The sequence below is a fragment of the Lissotriton vulgaris genome, chromosome 4_1 (assembly GCF_964263255.1).
Source record: "Lissotriton vulgaris chromosome 4_1, aLisVul1.2, whole genome shotgun sequence".
In the NCBI taxonomy this organism is placed as follows: domain Eukaryota; kingdom Metazoa; phylum Chordata; class Amphibia; order Caudata; family Salamandridae; genus Lissotriton; species Lissotriton vulgaris.
Genome location: NC_141691.1, coordinates 1,771,745,731 through 1,771,766,208, shown reverse-complemented (window position 1 = coordinate 1,771,766,208; position 20,478 = coordinate 1,771,745,731). Strand labels below are relative to the sequence as shown.

General features: G+C 46.9%; 1 protein-coding gene across 2 annotated transcripts in view; it reads right to left on the bottom strand.

Moving 5' to 3' along the window:
- Window positions 1-20,478, bottom strand: part of RIMS2 (regulating synaptic membrane exocytosis 2) — a 1,859,827-nt gene that overhangs the window by 444,821 nt on the left and 1,394,528 nt on the right. Inside the window, exon 23 of one of the 2 annotated variants that reach the window (XM_086966100.1) lies at window positions 16,123-16,185. The exons of the other annotated variant lie outside the window; for it this stretch is intronic. Coding sequence (XP_086822226.1) covers window positions 16,123-16,185 — 63 coding nt within the window. The remainder of the gene's footprint in view (window positions 1-16,122; window positions 16,186-20,478) is intronic. 2 annotated transcript variants of the gene reach the window in all.

Below are 20,478 nucleotides of genomic sequence, written 5' to 3'. Positions count from 1 at the left end.
CTGTTGTTTTAATTAAGATAATTTCCTTAATTAAACTTTTCAACAAGAAACAAATTCCCAAATGGCACTAGAGGGATTTCCTTAGGAGAAGTAGCCAAATTAGAATTAAAAGGAATTGAAGAACTGAACTAGTGTGCAGGTTTAAGCTGAAGTTCTTTTTGGAACTGTGGTCTACTCTTTGCTGGTGCAGTGACGTGTTATGTTAAGGGCTATTGGGAACATGAACACAAGACTTTCCTAAAAAAAGATAAAGATGGCAGAAAGGGAAAATTGTTAGTGTGCAATTGCAACACCTAGTCCTTACTTTCCTTTGTCCTAAGCAAAAGTATTTTTGTTTTACAACAGTTACTGGAAAGAATAGTAAGAGTTGTAACACAGTGCTGGCAGCCACGAAGGTTTAGATAGCATAAAGGTTAGTGGCAAGAGTCTTTATGTGTATACAATGTACATCCTCTACAATATCTAAACTTATTGGTGAATTTCTGTTTCCTTAGGTAAAAAAACCTTGTCTAGTGCTATAGTGAACAACTTTCCATTGTATCTCTTCGCATCCTCTTTCCCCCAGGGGTCTCAATTACTCAAGGATAGCATTAGGTAGTCTCTGAGGGACAAGGAGTGAAAAATTCTACAGTCATCCATGATCCCTCCCATGATCGACCCCCAGGAGTCGTTTCTCCTAGTTATCCGAGTCTGTGAGCTAGCGGATGGCATTCTGCATGTGAGCTGCATAGTAGCAGAATTGCACATCCAACACCGCTAGTCCCCATGTTTTAAATTCCTCTTTAAGATTGTTAGCGCCAACCTGGTGCGCTGCCCATAAAAGAGTCACAAGCAAAATATCCAACTAGCAAAAAAAAAAATCCAGCAGCGGAAACAGGGAATTCTGTACGAGACATAGGCATCTTGGGAGCAAAACCATTTTTGCAACAGCTGCCCTACCCATGAAGGCTAAAGGGAGCTTATTTTAAAATGTAATGGAATTCTCCAGTCCGGTCTGTACCATAGCCACATTCTTAAGATGGTGCAGGACTTCAGTATTAGGTACCCAATTCTTAAAATATCGGAATCCTTCCAGTTCCCACCGGAGACCAACGTCTGGTAACTGATACCTCCCACTGGGACACTAATGATTTTTGGACATTGATCCTGAGACCGGAGACCTCACCAAAGGCATCCAAGAGTCTCAGCAACTACGGGAGTGACTTCCCAGGTGATTGCACATATACCAATGCAGTATCTGCATACAGCGACACTACATGATTAAGATTCCCCACCTGATCCCCAAAGGGTAGCAACTCCTCGCGTAGCAGTTGTGCCAAGGGCTCAATTGATAAGGCAAACAGCAGGTGCTAGAGTGGACAGCCCTGAAAAATGCCCCGCTCCATTGACCAGGGGTCGTAAATCTCGTCCCCCACCTTAATGTGTACGGGAGGTTCTGTGTAAAGAAGTTGTATCCACACTCAAAAAATAGGTTCAAACCCCATGCCTCTTAGCACTGCCATCAGGAAAGCCCACTAAACTGTGTTGAAGGCCTTTTCAAGGTCCTCCGAGACCTGGGCCCTCCCCTCTTCCACTTCCCCGATATCATGCAGCACATGGGTCAGTCTTCGAAGGTTGTGTGTGGTGATGCGGGCTTGCATATAGCCACACTGTTCTTCATGAACTAACTCTCGGACCACCCCACCTAATTGCGTAGCCAACAGTTTACATAGGACTTTAAGATCAGAGCTAAGCATAGTCCGGGAATAGTCAGGGACCTATATGCGGATGGATCCACTTGGTAATCTCCAGGTCTCAGCTTCAGGCATACCCCTTCCCGCATAGTGGGTGCCAAAAAGTCCTGCTCCCTTTCTCTTTAAAAATTGAGAAGTACGCATAATAGAATTCAGCAGGGAAGCCATCACCGCTGGGAGCCTTTGATCTGTTTAACACCATAACGGCCACACCCATTTCAGCCAGAGTAAGCTCCTCCTCTAGTTCCAACATAACCTCCCTCTACAACCTGCCTGTGTAACAACTGTTGCTAGGCTTTAAGGCCTGTTTTATCTAGTGTGTCCCAAATGGAACAATCCTCCATGTGTGCTGCCAGCATATCTGCACATGCCCCGCTGTGTACTTCTCCTATTTCTGTAAATCTGCAAACCGGTCTTCCCGGAACTTCAAATCCGCAATTAGTCTTCTACGCACCCTACAGATAGTACCAATGCATTCTCCACAGACCACTGCTTTTAAGGCATCCCATTCGACCATCCTGGTTTCCATAGTCTCCCAATTGTGATTATTGTAAGTGTCTACGGTAGGTCCTCTTGGCATGTGATGTCCATGAGTAAATCAGAGGGCATACACCATGTTCAACTCCCATTCAGCCTTCCACCCCATGCCAGCTCGAGCAAGGTCAGGGAATGATCAAACAAAAACCTGGCCATATGTGTGTCTGTCTGGGAGTGCTCCAACCCACATACCAAAAAGTGGTCTAACCAACTGCAGGTATTGTGGCTCCGAGAATGACATGTGCACTCTTGGCCATTAGGATGCAACATGTGCCCCCCCTCATCCAAGAGACCAAGCTCTGCATTGCCCTCTCCAGAGCTCCTGTCATCAGTGGCTTGGTACCATTCCTAGACGGAAAGCGATCCCTCCCTCCATCTAAAAAAACTGTTAAAATCACCCATCCACAGTATTAGGGACCCTACACTATCTGACAATACCTTCTACAACCCTTCAAAAAAGCGCCAGTCATCTATATTGGGAGCATACAAATTCAACAGTGTAATCTCCTTTCATTTAAGGGTACCCTGAATCAGTATATATCCCCTCTAAACACCCGCCTCACTGTTAGTAAGCCTAAAGAGAACCCCAGGAGCCACCCAAGTGGCCACCCCACTGGCATAGCAGGAATAAGACTTTCACAATCCCAAGGTGTGACACCTGTAAACAGGCAATTTGAATCTTAAGGGGTTACTGAACCCTATAACGCTTAGTGTATTCTCGGAGCCCTCAGATATTCCATGTAAGAATATGAACTCTATCAATCATATTCAGTGCAGAATCGTGCCCAAAACTCTTTCACCCCGTGCCCCCCAGGATACACTTTAGGGCCACCAGTGAAGCAGCCATGCGCACTGCCGTAAAACGCACATCTGAACAATATTAACAGTCGGCCCCCAACAGAAGGATCAATAGAACTTCCAACCACCCTGGAGATACAGTTCAACATCACTTCATACTGTAAATCCAACTGCAATCACAATGCTAGCCTACCCCCCACCCACCTCCACCAACTGCTACCTAACACAAATGTGGAGAAGTCACCCAGCAAAAAACGACACACAATCCAGCAACAATGAAAGGTTCAGTCAACTATAGTAACCCATAAAATTCAGAAGCCATCTGCCCACAGTAGCTATAGGGATAGTTCAACGATTTTCATGACCACACCCCCAGTCCATTTACTACAGAAGTAACATGAATCCCATTAAGTGTTATACACTCACCACTGTATAGGAACAAACAATGAATCAAGCAATCCATACTTGAGGGTTTCAGGACTCAAGACATTGAGCCACTGCTAACAGGTAGCGTTTCTTTCCCTTGCTGTACAGTTTCTCCTGACTCAAGCCACCACTCTGAAGGGTCCAGAGCCATGTAAGCATCCTCTTGTATTTCCACTCTTGTAGGAGCTGTCCTTTCAGAAGATTGATAAGTATCAGCTCCTGTTTCCCCTCCCCTCTCCGAACCAAGCTCCCTGGCGACACGCTCCTCCTTGTGTTAGAACTCCGGGAGAAATTGCGGTACCTAGGCACCTTGTCCACACCTCCAACCAGTGCCAAACATCTTCAGGTTTATCAAAGAAGTGCGATTTACCCCCTGACAATACCCTCAAGCAAGCCAGATATAGCAGCATATAACGTGGGCCCACTGAGCGCAGTTTAACATTGACTTTTAAAAAGGTCTTTTGGGCACCCTGGGCTTTGTTCATATAGTCTGGATAAATGGAAATCTTATGATCCTCGTATTTGGCGGTGTCAGTGTCTCTTGCTAGTTTAAGAATACTGTACCAATCTTTATAGTTCCAGATGCGGGCAATAATAGCTCCCGGAGGAGCTCCTGGTCACAGCGGAGGCACCAGGGCTCGATGCGCGCTCTCGATTATAAACATAGGCATTCTGGCCTCAAAGTGCTTCTTATACAGGTTTCCATAAATTGCTCAGGGTTGGTTTCATCTACCCGCTCCTGGAATCCCAAAAGGTGTATTTTATTGTGCCATGTGATCCCCTCTACATCCTCCAATCTCACCGCGAGGCCCGGGAGCAGGAACATGACCGCAGCAACCGGTTTCTTCAAGGTGGCCACATCCGACTGCAACTCCTCAATGGAACCCTCTGCCATCCGGACCCAGTCTGAAACTTTGCAGAGGTCACTATGTAAGGTTACTATGTAGGAGATTAACTTCCAGGGCCACGTTTTGATCTTGTTTTCCAGGGCCACATGAGACCCCTGAATAGCTTCCAACATTTCAGCCCTCATTAGTTAGCCGGGGTTGTGTAATGCTCAATAGTATTGCCCTGAGGGGCCCCAGCCTGTCTATTTTGGCCAATGAGTGTCGGAGTTACCGGGCCCAAATGGTCACAACAGCCAGAGCAGCCGTAGAGCAGGATCTCCACCAGGGGGAGGTTCAACCCGCACAGGCTAGACACTCCGAAAAGAAGGGAGAGTTGGGCAAACAAGCGGCAGCAGTCTTATCACTGTGCCCCCATGACACGTGCCAACAGGATCAAGGATAGGGCCCCAGGTCCAGCTCCAGATTGGACTCTTGTGGCCTTCCAAATATTTCCCTCCCAGGCAGGCTGCCGGGAACCTACAGTCATCTCTGTCCAGTGTAATTACACTAATGGTACAATCCAGAAGGGTGTCATTCACCACTGCCAAATCATGTGGGGGAGCCATTCTACCTGAACAGCAGACTCAGCTTCCACATCCCCACCCGCCAGCTCTGTTCCGCCAGCCTTGGCCTCGCCGCCGTCCCCCGCATCCACCGAACGACCTCCGGCGGCAGATCCTTCTCCTACCTCGCCGCCAAGACCTGGAACATCCTCCCTACCCACACACGGCAGACCCAAGACCTACTCGCCTTCAGAAGACTCCTCAAGACCTGGCTCTTCGAGCAGTAGCAGCACCCCCCTCTCCACTCAGTGCCTTGGGACCCTCACGGGTAAGTAGTGCGCTTTACAAGTACTCTGATTGATTGATTTATTCCAGCAGTTACTAGGTGCCTAGATGCAGGCTGCTGCCCCAGCACACAAGGCCACTTCTTCCGCTTCAGTCAGGGCCTCTCCTCAGGCTGGAGTTGAGCAGCCGTAACCAAGACAGCCGGGGGGGCGATCATACCCCAGAAGCGCCAGCAGAAAAATGCCAGGGCCACAGATGGGGTGCTGGCCAATGCCGCTCCATTCTTCCATTTCATATCTGATAGGCGGAGCAGGGCACCAGCCCTTGAGCTGCGCTCGGTCCGGCACCAGAGCTGTAGGCTGCCTCTGGGCCTGGTCAGGTTCCTCCAGCAAGAGTGCCCTGCCCGCTGCAGCATGCTCACCTGTCTGCTACACGTGGCAGGTTCCCCGATCAAGGGGGGCTCCGGTTCCGCTTGGAGGGAGCGTGTCCCAGCAGCTGCGCTCCTATGGCCAGCGGAGCCACCAGGTCAAGGTCCCGGATCGGGTATGAGCCACACCCAGCATTGCTCACAACGGCTCCGCTGCTGCCTTGCAATTGCAGGGCGAAAGCACACACTCCAGAGAAACAGGCTCTTCGGCGTCCAGAGAAACAGGATTCTGCAGGACAAAGCGGGATCGGCCGGGACACCCCGAGGAACGCATCCACTTGGTCACAATCTAATTCTGATTCATTCAAGTATTTTCATGTATACGTTATTGACGGTCTCAAATACTTTGGTGTATATATTTGTTTCTTCTCTAAAAGCATCAAAAATCACAACAAAGCGTGTCAGTAATGCTTTGTAATTTCATCAGACACATTGTGAGAGATTTTCTATACATTACAGTTTTCATGCCTTAACAATGTGCAAAATGTAGTTTTGCACTTGATTCTACATGTTTATAGTAATATTGTGCAGATTTCTTTGAAACGAGTTTCCTACGCCATACAGATGAGCAATTTACAGACCTTTATTAACTAGGCTCAAGCAGGGGGCGTGGCCACGCATGATGGCCAACAGGACGTGTTCCTAAGCAGCTCTGCAACTGTCCCATCGAATTCTGAATTTTGCTGCATCCCCAATGGCTTGGAATTTCAGGGATTGTCTCCTGGTCTTGGTCGCTTGCTGATGAGCCAAGTCCTGGCTGCCGGCGCAGCTCTGGAGGTAAGGTTTTAGTTGGGAGCCAACGGGCCTTGTGGCGGTGAGCGGGGGCCTGGTGGGGCCTGGCAGAAGTATTGCGGCTGCGGAGAGCCTAGTTGCAGGGTCCCGATGGCTCCCTACAGGACTGCATGACTGCTGCCCGCTTAGGGAGAAGGGAGTCTAATCAGTGGACCCTACCCAGGACCTGGCCTCTCGTCCTATCTTTCCCCCCTATCATTGCTGACTGCCATGGTGCTGCACAACTGAGGCCGCAACAAGCAAAGTGGCAAATCCACTCTTTGTCAGGCTGGCCCCGTGGGAAGAGATGTTCCTCCCCGACCTGCTGCTGACTTCTCAGCGAGGCTACAGTGTCCTGGTTGCTAAGAGGTGGTCCAGGTCTTGGATGTGGGTTGGGCAGTGCTTCCCGTGAGGGGAGCGGCGTGGCTGAGAGGTGGACATCAGATCCAAGGTATTTACATCTGCAGAGAGTTGGTGAAACTTGAGGGGAGGCACACAAAGAGGGCACTGCTACTGGTTGGGCCTGTGGGATACTTGGAGCCCCCTTGGCCACTTCCTTTGTTGGGGACCTGCATCTTGTTGCTGGACAAGGGGAGAGTGATCCTGCCCGCTATTGAGGAACTGCCGCTGTAATCTTGAGTTAACCTGGCCTAGACTTTAGTGAACCCTGGGGGGCCCCTATTCAGAATGTGTCCCTGCCTTATTTTGGACAGCAGTGTAAGTCCATGTCTGGTGGTTGCGGTCTTGGGGGTCCCGAGGGGTGACTCTTGGTAGGTGCAGACTACGGCATGGAATGGCTTTACCTTGGTCGCAGAGTGGAGGATAATTGACGGGGTGACTGCCCGGAAGTGAGGTCTGCCAGACAGTTAAATGGAGAAAAATAAGCATCCAGGCCACCACGGGGAATATGATGGAACATTATACCACACCTGCACCTTCCACGCAGTGACAAACGCACCAGGGAGGGGCCAGAGTCATCTCCCTTGCATGTGGAGATATTCACTGCCAATCAAGGCTCCCATATGGTGCAAGAGGGCACAATCGAGATGGTGGTTTGTGAGATCAACTTCCTTCGTGCAGATATAAGGAAGGTATCGGACAATGTCAGAGCTGTGGAATTTCAAATCTGAGGTTGCCTCCCTCAGGAAACAGGTGGCCACTGTCACCTCAAAGACGGCAATGTTGGAGGTCAGGGTGGAGGATGCAATGGGAAGGTCCAGCCGCAACAATGTTCACCTGTTGGGGTTCCCTGAGCAGGTAGAAGGATCAGAGACAGAAAGTCCTCCTTTTTCGCCACTAAAGGGCGCATCGAGCACCGATAGCCCCTCTTAGGCTGGGTGCGACACTAAGGGCCATCATAGAGCACTATAAGGATAGAGACTGTATCCTGCATGCTGCCCGGAAAACTGATAACGCCTGCTTTGAGAACCATAAGATATCTATTTACCCTGATTATACTCAGAAGGTACAGGTCAATTGAAAATGTTTTTGGCAGTCAAGGCCAAGCTGAGCTCCATTGGTCTCCAATATATGCTGCTCTTCCTGGCACGCTTGAGAGGAAAATCAGGGGGAAAGTCACATTTCTTTGAGTCACCGGAGGATGTATGGAGATGGCTAGAGATGTGGGGCAAGATCCCTATAGACAGGGTGGACCCATGGAGGTCATGAGCCTGTACAGATAGGGGGTCATGCAGCCCAAACTGGAGATGACTGGCATGGTCCGCAGGTTGCGGATCTCAGTGTCCTGTGGAACGGGCCCTGGACAAATTGTGGTGCAAAAGGATGGAAATATGGCATAGGCCCCCTTAAACGGAGCATCCGGGCTAGATGGGGATGAGTTGGTTCTTGTGGTGGCTACAACATAGACTGATCTTGTTGTATAAGGGGGATATATCATTGCAGCTTGTGTTTCTCCTTCTCCCACTTGCTCCCCTTTGCCTAACCTTTTTCTTTCTCTTACTGGGGAGGGGCGATCCATCAGGGGGTGGGGATACAGTTTTGCTTAACTGTCATTGGTCAACATTGCTGATCCTGTCTGATGTCCATGGAGGCATTGTGGATGTGACAATGTGAATTGTGTGGAGTGGTGTGGGTCCCTCTCCATGTACATGGTAGGACATGGTTTTCGGAGGGGAGGTTTAGGCTGTAGATCCTTGCAGCTGTAATACTAATGGATGAGCAGTAAGTTTGGTTGTTGCTTAACGGGGTAAGTTTTGATTGTTTTTTCCCTGACGTTCGTATGGATCATGTTTATTGTTGGAGTGTGTGTGCAGGGACTGATACACCAGTTTACTCTTCTGGGGGGAGGGGCAGAGGCTGGGTTTGGGTAGGAGCCCTAAGTACATATGTCTATCAACCTACATATCACATGGAATGTCAGGGGTCTACGGGATTACACAAAACAAATCAGAGTCCACTTGTATCTCTGGTGCCACAAGGTTCAAATAGCCTGTCTACAAGAAGCCCGTTTGATAGGATCGGAGGTGCAGAAGCTAGCAAAAAAATGGAGTGGTCAACTTTTTACTGCAACATACTCTTCGCATGGCAGGGGGGGTGGTGATTTCAATAGCCCACAGGGTGCGTTCTGTCATGTGTATAGTGAGGCCGATGTGGAGGGTCGTTATATCCTAATGCAAGACACACAAGATGGCAGGGGCATTACTTTATGGTAGACATTTTTATTACACTGTGCAGGGGTTGCTCGAAGGCAGCGTGGGTTCCCCCTTGGTGTGGGTGAGAGACTTTAATTGTATTCTGGATGGGGACTGGGATTGTCACCCACTCAGCTGGGGACAAAACCACAGATTTCAGAGTCTAACAGACGCGGCCTGCTGGGTGACACAGAGAGGAGCTCCAGCGTTATCTGGATGGTAACCGGGGTTCTACTGAATCAAGGGTCACTGAATGGGAGGCCCTTAGGGCCATCATGAGGGGTCCTACATTGGGATGACATATGGGGTCAGGCGACAACTTGTTGCATTCATCAAGAGTCCGGAACAGAGTCTGGCAACACTTCATAGGGACGAACCTGGCTCAGCTGCTATATGAGGGGAGTTTCTGCACACCCAATGTAACCTACAAAAACTCTGTGAATTTTAGAGAGGCATACACTTATGGCTTATCATCAACATCTGCACAGGAAGGGCCACAAATCTAGCCAACTGTTGGCCTAGAAACTGAAGTGTTAGAAGGAGCTCCCACCGATTATGATAGATAGATCATTTTCCTTTATTCGGTATTGTGCAAAACACCATAAAAGTTACAGATAAAAACACCAATAATACACACATAATTATCATCTATACAAGTAAGAAGAAGTATTAAAAAGAAGAAAAGGGCATAGTAGTCTTCATTTACAGTTTATTACAGTTTGTTATTCCCATATCAATCCTCCACGTCTTTACACAGAACCTCTTGTCTCTCTTAACTTTGAGGCAACCCCTTAAAAAACTTGTAATGGAAAGCAGAGTAAGTGGATCTTGCGCCATTTGTAAATGTAAAAGGGCGACCTTTGCATGCCTGAATTTCAGTTTTTTAAATAAACTTATTAAATACAGGCGCCTAGGCAATGAATAAAAAGGGAAAAGTAATACAAAATGAAGGGTATCCTGCGGAGATCGACGATCGCAGCCGCAGGGACCCTTTGGCTCAACAGTAAAACCTGCCGGTTCGGCTAATAAATAATGTAAAATGTTGAGCCTAAAACGTGTAATTAAAAATCTATCCTGAGCATTGTGTGTAAGGGCAAGGTATGGTTCCATTCCTTTGCCAGTCCTCACTAAATTATAAGCTCTAACAGACTGTTTGCCATATTCCTTCTACTCTCTATAGGCTGTTTTGTATGTGATGAACCTCTTCTTTACAATGGTCTTGTCCCAGGCTGCTCCACCAGTCGGGTTTGTGAAGAGTTCCATACAGCCAATTTTTCCGCAGACAGCCTTAATGGACTTAAGCCATGGAATTTCCATTCCCGTATCCCTACCAAGGCAATCAGTGATTATTTGCCTCTTTAGTTCAGCCTCCGGGTTGCCCCAGATCTTTATCCATGCTAACCGGGGTCTGATTTGAATGTTGTCCTCTACGAATGCCCCCACCCCCCCCAAGTTCTTCATGAACAATATAGGTGGGGATACCCTTTGGGACCCTGAGCAGCCTTCTCATGTGATTGTTCTCCTCAACCTGCGGTTTGTCTAAATTGGTGAACCCTTAGAGTTCCATTCCGTATGCCACCTTAGAGTAGCAGATGGAGTTATATAAATTCATCATTTGCTCCGGAGACCACCTACCCAGTCTGAGGCCGAAGTTCATTATTACCCCTGTACTGGACAATATCCTATTGCAGTGCTCCTCTTGTAGAGCTTTAAAATTCAAATGCCCGTCCAATAAAATGCCTAGGTAAGAGAAGGTTGTCACCTTCTCCAATTTATGATCGCCTATTCTGTAGCAAAAACTTTTTTTTTTTTAACCCTACTTCCATAACATATGACTTGGTCATATTGGCAGATAGATCTAAATTATTCATAAAACCCACAAAGCCATCTATTAGTGTTTGAAGACCTCGTGGTGTGCGTGCCAACTGTAACGCGTCATCAGCATGGAGTAAAAACTGGGATTGCTCTTCTGTCTACTCTTGGCGAATTCACATTAAGGGTTAATAGGGCTTGTTCTAGGCCATTTATATATAACGAAAAGAAAAATGGTGCCAGGATGCAGCTTTGTCTCACACCACTTGAGCAAGTAAAGGAATCTGTGCATCCGCCCTCCAAGTTATATCTTACATTGGCCGTCGTATCCCAATGTAGGGCCTTTAAAATCTTTATAAGGTCCTGATCTACCCTTAGCCTACTCATTAGATCCCACAGCTTTTCCCTATTTACGCAGTTGAATGCTGCGGTGAGGTCCATAAAGGCTAAATAGATAGTTTCAGTGCTAGCCATAGTGTATTTGGCGACCAATAAATAGAGGTTTAAACATTGATCATTGGTCGATCTATTAGCCCTGAACCCATATTGAACATCAGTGATGATATGTTCTTCCTCAGCCCAGTCCATAAGACGGTTGAGAACTACACGTCCCAGGACTTTAGCAGTGACATCTATGAGGGAGATTGGGCGGTAACACTGGGGGTTGTCTCTATTGCCCTTCTTAAAAGTGGACACTATTGTGGCTGTGGACCAAGAGCGCGGAAGCCCTGTGGCTACGGCGGCATTTAGGATTCTTGTTAAAATTGGAGCCCACAGGTCTATGTTACTTAAGTATAGGTCCGGTGGGATCCCATCTGGTCCTGGTGCCTTATTTTTAGTAAGGCCCTGAATGCCAGCGGTAACCTCCTCTAGGGAAAATTGTAATGTTACATTCCACCACCCGGCCCCCTCACCCTTTTGTAACTGGTCCTTATGCCTTCTATTGGAAAGAGCTCCAAAATGCGCCACCCACTGTTCTGGGTGAACATTAGAGCCTATCTGCGGGCTAGTGGCCTCTTGGAAACAAGGGTTATTAATTATATTCCAGAAGGCCATTGTATCCTTCAGTTCTGCCGCCTCTCTAAGGTCCTCCCATGTTTGCATTTGGAGGGCTTTTCTGCGTCGGTTAAGAGCCTGTTTGTATTTTGCCCTACATTGCACCACCCATTGTTTATCCCTGGGGTTACCCTTCAGGGCAGCTCTCTGCTTTCTTATGATGATCCAAGACTCGTGGGGGGCGAGTGGTGACACGAAAGCATGACATACTGCCAGCCCTGGGGATGCACTTCTAGACTGAATACCAAGCAGATGCCGAGATATGCCCGATAATGATAGAGGTGATTTTTGAGGGGATGACCTGGCCTCATCTTTCCCCCACTGATGTACAGGACCAGGATGAGAATCTCACCCAGAAGGAGCTTAGAGCTGCTCCCCAGAACCTGAAAGGAGTTAAGACTCTGTGAGGGGATAGCTTCCCTGTCAGGTTTTAACAAGCTTATTGTGCTGTTCTAGGGGAGAAAACTTTGGAAGTATTTTTGGAGGCACAAAGACGTGGAACCCTGACTCCAACCATGCAAGAGAGCATAATATGTCTAATGTTGAAGCCTGGGGGAATTCTGACGATCCCCGCCTCCTACAGGCCACTCACAATGATTAAATAAGATGGAAAAATGATCTGCAAAATGTTGCCGGGCAGCTCTATGGCATAAACCTTGAATTGATCCATGGAGACCAATGTGTTTTTTTGCCCTCGTGCAGCACATCTATTAACTTGAGACGTCTAACACATGCACTGCATGAGATGGCTGGGTCAAACCAGGATATGGCACTTGTGGCATCAATATAGAGAAGGCATTTGATATGGTTGGGTGGACTTACCTCAGGAAAATGTTATGGGAGATGGGCTTTGGTTCAGTCATCTGGGATTGGGTGCAGCTGCCCTACACAAGCTCCATGGCTCGTGTCAGGTTTGGGGGGGGTGGGAGCTTGGTGGCCAGGAGGGTGAACCAGGCCACCAGACAGGGATGCCCACTTCTGTTTATCCTGGAGATCGAGTCCATTACCATTCTATTGCATGGGGAGCTGGAAGCCCAGTGGGATTTGGGTAGGAGCATCAATTCACATCATCTTGTTATATACTGATGATGCGCTGGTATATGTCCACTTCTTGCTGTGGCAATACCTGTCCTTCTGCGACATTTGGAGAACTTTGGAGGAGTGTAAGGCTTATGCATGAACATACAGAAAGCTCTGAAATACCCTCTTGGAAGGTTGGCCAAGTTACTGCTGGACCAGCTGCCTGCTCTGGGTATTCAGTGGGAACGAGAGAGCTTCCGATTCATGGGCATTATGGTCGCTAGAATGGCAGCAGATCATCAGAGCATCAATCTAGATGGGTTGGTAAGGGGTCTGGCTGGGTTGGTCAAATTCTGGAATACGCTGCCCCTGTCCATTGTGGAGCGAGCGGCTATGGCCGAAATGGTCTTCCTCCCCAGGTGCTTATACCTAGTACACAATGCGCTCTTTCCTTTCCAAGAGAAGTTATTTTGGATGTTATGTAGTCTGCTCATCTCGCTGGTGTGGGTAGGGGATGCAGCAGGGTGGCTCCACCTGGTATGAAAAGGACTAAGGAGGAGGGCAATGTGGCCCTTCCAGACATACAAATTTATTATTTTGCAGTGCACCTACATGCTGCCAGATGGCTGACGCATACTGACAACTGGGAGTAACGGCTCCTGCAGGGTACTGTAGGGGCTGACACATTACCACACAACTTTATGAAGGGGGGTCGGGCTGATGCCTCTACACCTTATTTGGTTCCCCACACTGCAGAGGTGTTGGAAACGGTGGTGAAGTAGGTGCAGCACAGGGCCCCTATAGACAGGGAACTGCACATTTGGGAACTGGAACCATATTGCTCTATCCACCTTGATATGTCCATGGAGATGTGGTGGAAACCGGGTGGATGCCTCTTAGCTGGAGCTCTATACCCGGGAGAGCTTTTCCCCACATATCAGGACACTTAGAACACCTTTGATTTGGGACGGGCCTTCTCCTGCGGTATACCAAATTGGAAAATACTGTGGTGCAAATACCTAGCAGCCCCACCACCATGTCAAGTTTTGAGGGGGGCTGACTAGATGGGGGGAGCTCTTCAGGGTGATCTGATGAAGAGCGTATACAAAGCTAGAACAGTGTGGGAAACGGACTTGGGGGAAGCCATTGAGGGTTCGGATTGGAATCATGCATGAAACCTGGTAAAGACAATTTCCTGTAACAATTGATTTAAACTGCTTCATTTTAACTACCTGCATCGCACATACATAACACTGGACAGGCTCAACAGTATTGACCCTAGCAGGGTGGCTAGGAGCGCACATTGTGGGGAAGAGGCATACTTCTGGGTGGCACTGTGCGGGGATGCATGGTTTCTGGGAGAAGGCGGTGCCCCACATTGAGAAAGCAGTGGGGATCTCCATCTCTATGACACCTGTCGCTTGACTCTTGGGCATAGTGGTGAAACCCAGGGGACGCATGATCTCAAACAAACTCTTACAATTAGCACTGCTTCTTGCTAAATGGCTAATAGCTATTGGGTGGATGAGGTCTCGAATACCAAGTGAGGCCTTATGGATTAAGGATGTTTTAGAGTGGGGAGTTGGAGAGAAGTACATGAGATTTTCTCGCACTGATGATAGGGTCCCAGAGGACTTTGCAGTCTGGGGGGCACCGCTGGACACAGTCAAAGAATATGGGGACCCAGATATGGACTCTAACCCTAGTGATATGGAGGCGTGATGCTACACAACACACACTTGAGTAAGACAGCTGACATTGACAAGTGGGGATTTGTGGGATACTGATGTCCATGATATGTATACTGACTTGGTACATATGATGCTAAATGATCTGTGATGGTCCTTGCAAACCTTCCAGTGGGGAACCATTATTTGATAATCCTACTTGCCAACATGCACTATCCTTTATGGGGTGGGGAATTGATAATCTGTATTCAAATGCATAAATGCAGGTTTTTTTTAAAAAACGGGCATTAAGTAGGGCCTGAGAGTAATTTTATCTGAGATGGATTTTGCTGGATCGTCTTCCCTTGTCACATCTCTCCTTGCAATTTCTGCAGCACACAATCAAACTGAAATGTACTATTTTATTTCCACTACCATTGTTAAACTTTCCCGTGCTCAGCCCCAAAATGAAATTATAAATTCAACGTCCTTCTACTGGTTGTTTCACTGTGCCCCACCCATTCATATAGCAAATTGCTGTTCATGTACCTTGATAGTTCCAACCATCTCCGGACGGCATTAACATTGAAGGGTAGAATTATTATTTAGTTAGTGAGATAGTGTTTAGGTAATATGATGTTTATTAAGAATTGGGCTCTGAATTGCTGAAAAAGGTAATTTTTTACATTCCACAAAAGCGATTCAGCGATTTTGTTAATTCTATTAAATTGTATAAATCAATGTATAAAAACCCTCGATTTTTTTTTGGGGGGGGGAGTGGGGATGGGGGGGGGGGGGGGTTGTTGCAGAAGACTTTCCTGAAGACTTAGATGCTACTAAGAATGTGGCCGAATTCTTTGTTGATTTTGCTTATCACTTGGGACTTGGACTGATTTTGACCTTGTACTCCACTGCAATGCTCTATTTGCTGGCATTGACTTTGTACTGTTGATTTTTTACGTTTTGTAACAAAAACCCTTTAACTATTCAGCTAATTTAGACATCGACTTCATGAATGGGCCATTTTACTGAATGTCTGAGATTTTGATGTGTTGGGAAGTGCCTTGCTTTGGGGACACATTGCCTTCTTTAACACAGTCTCTGATTCACTGAATGATGGGCATTCTGTCGAGGTACATTTTAGGGGTGTCTACATTTGCCAGACACAAATAGATGCAAGCTTGGCTCTGATAGTTAATCAGTGTTACTTATGCCGACATTTATACCGTTTCTAAGCTGTAATCACGGAACCATTTCATATAAAGTAGATTCATTTCTATCAATGTTACTCAATCAAAATCAACCATTTTAGAACAAATACAGAATGAAAACATTGATAGACTTAGATTCACACGGACCCAGACCATTACTTTACATAAATATGGTATTTATAGATATTGAAAGCAGGTGACAAGAAGATGGGCTCTTATCTAAATCTAACAACTAGGAGCGGGAACAAGGAGCAGGAGTCTGGGGAATAATCCTTAAATTATGAGAGTAGTAAAACTAAGAAAAGAGTGTTTAGAACCACACACTATACTGTACTTACCCATATGTTTCTGCTGAACCATTGACTACATGATCTGCCCAAGAGCTTGAACCATTGTACAACCTTTACAATGCAGTCAAAATAAAAAGATGTTAAAGAAAGTAAAAACCTTAAAAAAATGTATGTATATATATATATATAGCCAATATCAATTTATTTCCATCGAGCTATGGAGACAGTAATGTTGCAGACAAGCCCTTAGCGCAACAAATTACACTTGTCCTCAAAGGGTTCAGGTAGCCCTACCATTTGCTCTACAGCACAGGTATATACATCATGCAATAAGGAAGTATAGTTTAGAATATGCTGCAATCAACTCACATAGCAAAATAAGTTGACAACTTGCATAATATTTTATGATAATGTACTAATAACAGTTGTAATGTGTTTACTTCACGGAGAAATCATGCAAGCTTCTAGGCAGATTCTAAACAAATTTAAAAAAAATGACAATAAGTGTTCTTCTAAATTGAAACATTTGCTGACACTATTGAGACAAATACACTTGCAGAAATTAGGGGAAAAATGAGGGCCTGACAAAACCGGAGTTGAAACTTCTGTTACTGCTGCCAGTAGTATTTGAAAATAATCCTCTTGTGAAAATATGCAAATGTGAACTCATCCTTTTCACAGAGTATGACTTCAGTGGCTTCATGCCATATGCGTCAAGTAGACTATGAGCCAAAATGGTGCATCATTTTTAGTGTTTGTAGGAATACATTTGAGGAGAGCAGGATGCAGTTAAGAGGAGCCAAGTGGTACTCTGTTTAGATGGCTATCCCCCAGGGGCTTCCACAACCCACCAGTCCCCATGGTACATTGCCCAGCTTTTCCTCTATTGAGCATCTGGTTGCACAAAGTGCAGGTAACCTCCTGCTGGCGTATTTTTTTTTTGGGCCAGCTGGAAGTTGGAAAAACTGTCACATCAACGATTCTTTCTCAGGCCTCGGTTGATGTGGTGCCACATAAGTTGATGGAATGCCAATAATGTCATCATCTTCTGTTGCTAACCCTGTGGAAGGCCTAGTGGATAGTCTGTTTGCTCTCTCCTGGTGTCCAGGCTTCTGTGAGGCCATGATGGATTGTGATTTCATTTACACCAAACCCTCTCTCTAAAACCCCAATCTGATAATGGTGCTGAAGAAAATCATGCAAGGCTGCTTCTAAAGGTTCTGGCCCTAATTTTGGAGTAGTGTTCCCAGAGTATCAGTTCAATAGGCAGCTTTCATTTTCATTTTTAGGGCTCGCTGCGAAAAGCGCGCGAAAGCGCGCTCTTGCAGAGAGCACTATAGCTGTCGGCTCAGCCGACAACGAGGGGCGACAGAAGCTGGCCACGCGCATCTGGCAGAAGCGGTTCTGAGCGGGTGGCGCGCACAACCACGGGCTCCGATTCCGGCAGGCTAGTCATACCCACACCAACACAGAGACGTGCATGCGCACACACGCACACACACACAGGCAGACACGCAGAGACATGCACGCAAACACACTAGCGCACATACACGCACGCATACACATGAGCGCACACATAGAGACACACACCACCACCTCCCGCCGCACACACACACGAGCGCATTTGCCGCCACGGTGCGAGTCGCCGCTAAGCATATGGCTCGCACTGCCCTTTGTGCCCCCTGAAGTCTGAAGTGTGCGCTGTGCGAGTCTCACCCCCATCACGACTCGCACAGCCTGTCTGCCTCGCCCGCGCGCTGGGTCACTGAGCGTACGCCAGGCGGCGCGGGCACTGTAAGCGCACCGCCCTACAATTCGCACCTGCCTGGTGCGACTAGTACACTCAGTTCGAATCGTACCATCTCCCAAGTACGCTCCCGAGTACGCGTCTCACGCGGGATGCGTGAGACTCGGTAGGTTCGTCCCCCGATCGGCGTACGAGGTGCACAGAGGTGTTCAGGCCTCACGGACAGAGCGTCCCCGCCTTAGGTCTTGCCTGCAAGCTAGGGAAGGCGTGTTTGGAGCCTCTGGTTACCCCCTAAAAGAAGAAACAGTGCCTGAGGCCCAGTAAAGTGGTTTTGAGGGGCATTTAACACTGTTTGAAGATTGAACCTTGCTAGTAAGAACTGTGACATCCCAAAAAGTAACTGGAATTGTTTTAAAGTGACTGAAACGGGTGGCGCGCACTACCACGCGCTCCGATTCCGGCAGGCTAGTCACACCCACACCAACACAGACGTGCACGCACACACACACACACACACAGGCACACACGCAGAGACATACACGCACGCAAACACTAGCGCACCTGCACGCATACACACAAGCGCACACATACAGACACACACACACCACCACCCCCGCCGCACACACACAATAACTGCGTCAGCCCCGTGCGTGAGGTGCATCATCAGAGCTGTGTGAATAATAACAGCTGTGAGCCCGTGCCTAAGGTGCATCATCAGAGCTGTGTGAATGATAACTGCGTCAGCCCCGTGCGTGAGGTGCATCATCAGAGCTGTGTGAATAATAACAGCTGTGAGCCCGTGCCTAAGGTGCACCATCAGAGCTGTGTGAATAATAACTGCGTCAGCCCCGTGCGTGAGGTGCATCATCCACATTGCTCAGGTCACCCAAATTCCTGCACTCTCTACCACACTGCTTTCAAAAACAGCATACACTCTCACTTCTCACCAATTCAAAGTTTGCTAAAAAATGTATGCACCGCATTGTCATACACAATGCCAATAACTCCAACTTTAATGCTGCGAGACCTATTGCATTGTAAATGCTTGTTATTTTTAGGTCTCGCCTAGGCAGCACTTGCACTGTCTCTTCAAGACATGCTGTATTCAGGACATGGGCATAAAGCTCCGCAAACTTTCCGTCCATCTTTTTAATTGCCTCCTGTCCCTGTCCTTTGTACATGGTGGCTTTTCATAGGTCACTAGGCTTAGTAGTCCCTTCTTAGTACCGCCTTGTCTCTTCTTGTAACCCCCCATGGGGACGCCCCCTGTTACGTGTTGTTACTCCCTAGGTTTTAATACAGCCTCAGAGAACTGTTTTCTTAAATGGCTTCAGGGCGGAGACATGCTTGGTCCTAAGCATGGCTGGCAGTGGTTACTTTACTCAGTAGCACATCTTACATTTATATGAGACATTCTATACATTTCCCTTCATCAGCTCCACACAGAGTACAACCTAATCCGGAGTTAATATATTAAATATTTTGTCATATTTCAAAGGTACTAATTGTAGATATGGACATAGCTATTTGAGTGTACTTATTGTACTGTCTTGCATGCAATTCATTATTTGTAGGGTAGGTTTACCATACCTTTTGCAGGGTGCAGTACGATATGTGGCCAAAACAGGTTTCATGTGACCTCTTTTGGCCACATATGGTACTGCATCCTGCAACATGGCTAGGTAAAAAACTTTGCCATTTATAATGCCAATAAATACAACTTTGCAGGGTGCAGTACTATATGTGGCCAAAAGGGGTTCCATGGGACCGCTTTTGGCCACATATAGTACTGCACCCTGCAACATGGCTAGGTAAAAAGAATTGCCATTTCTAATGACAATAACTCCAACTCATGCAAGACTGATTGTGTTTCCAATGCAAAAGACCTCGCATTTGTTAAAGTTAGAGCTGTTGGCGTTGAAAATGACAATGTTTTCACTTTTTTATACCATTGGCAATAGTGCTATGCAAATATAATAACTCCACTACAAATAAAAAATCAAAAGTAAAAAACACAGTTATTTTCAACACCAACAGCTCTAGCTTTAACAAATGTGAGACCTATTGCATTGCAAATGTTTGTTTTATCTGCCATAGAGACGCCCAAAGTCAATCATAGAGCGCTGCATCACTCCTTAGGTGCCTTTACTTCCTTACTACCAAAAAGATGTGTTTATTATGAATGGGTAATTTCATTTTAAGTTTAAGCCTAGGGGTTTCTTCACAGACACAAATAACCAATGTCTCCCAAATTTTTTAGCACAATGTCTAAATTGTAGGTGTTGCCGTACTGTAGTACATGAAAATCGTACCGCACAACAAACTAGGTATTTTAGTAAATAACACTGTATTCTTAAACTTTGAACTAGATCCTCCTTTTCGGGCAGGCACTTTAGAACTAGTTCTCAGGGAGTGCAGACCTGTAACTGTGAAAATCATACCACACAAACTATGGGTCAGATTTATCAAAATTTCATGCAGCACAATGTAGCAAGCCACCTTGATGCGCTACGTCAAAGGGTAGGAAAGCAGCGTATTTACAATTATATGGCGCTTTCCTGTCTGTTCCTTGCACTAGTGCACAAACTGTTGCCTATCGCCAACACAGACACTTTTGTGCCGTGGTGCAAGGGTGCATGCCTTCCAGACAGGATGAG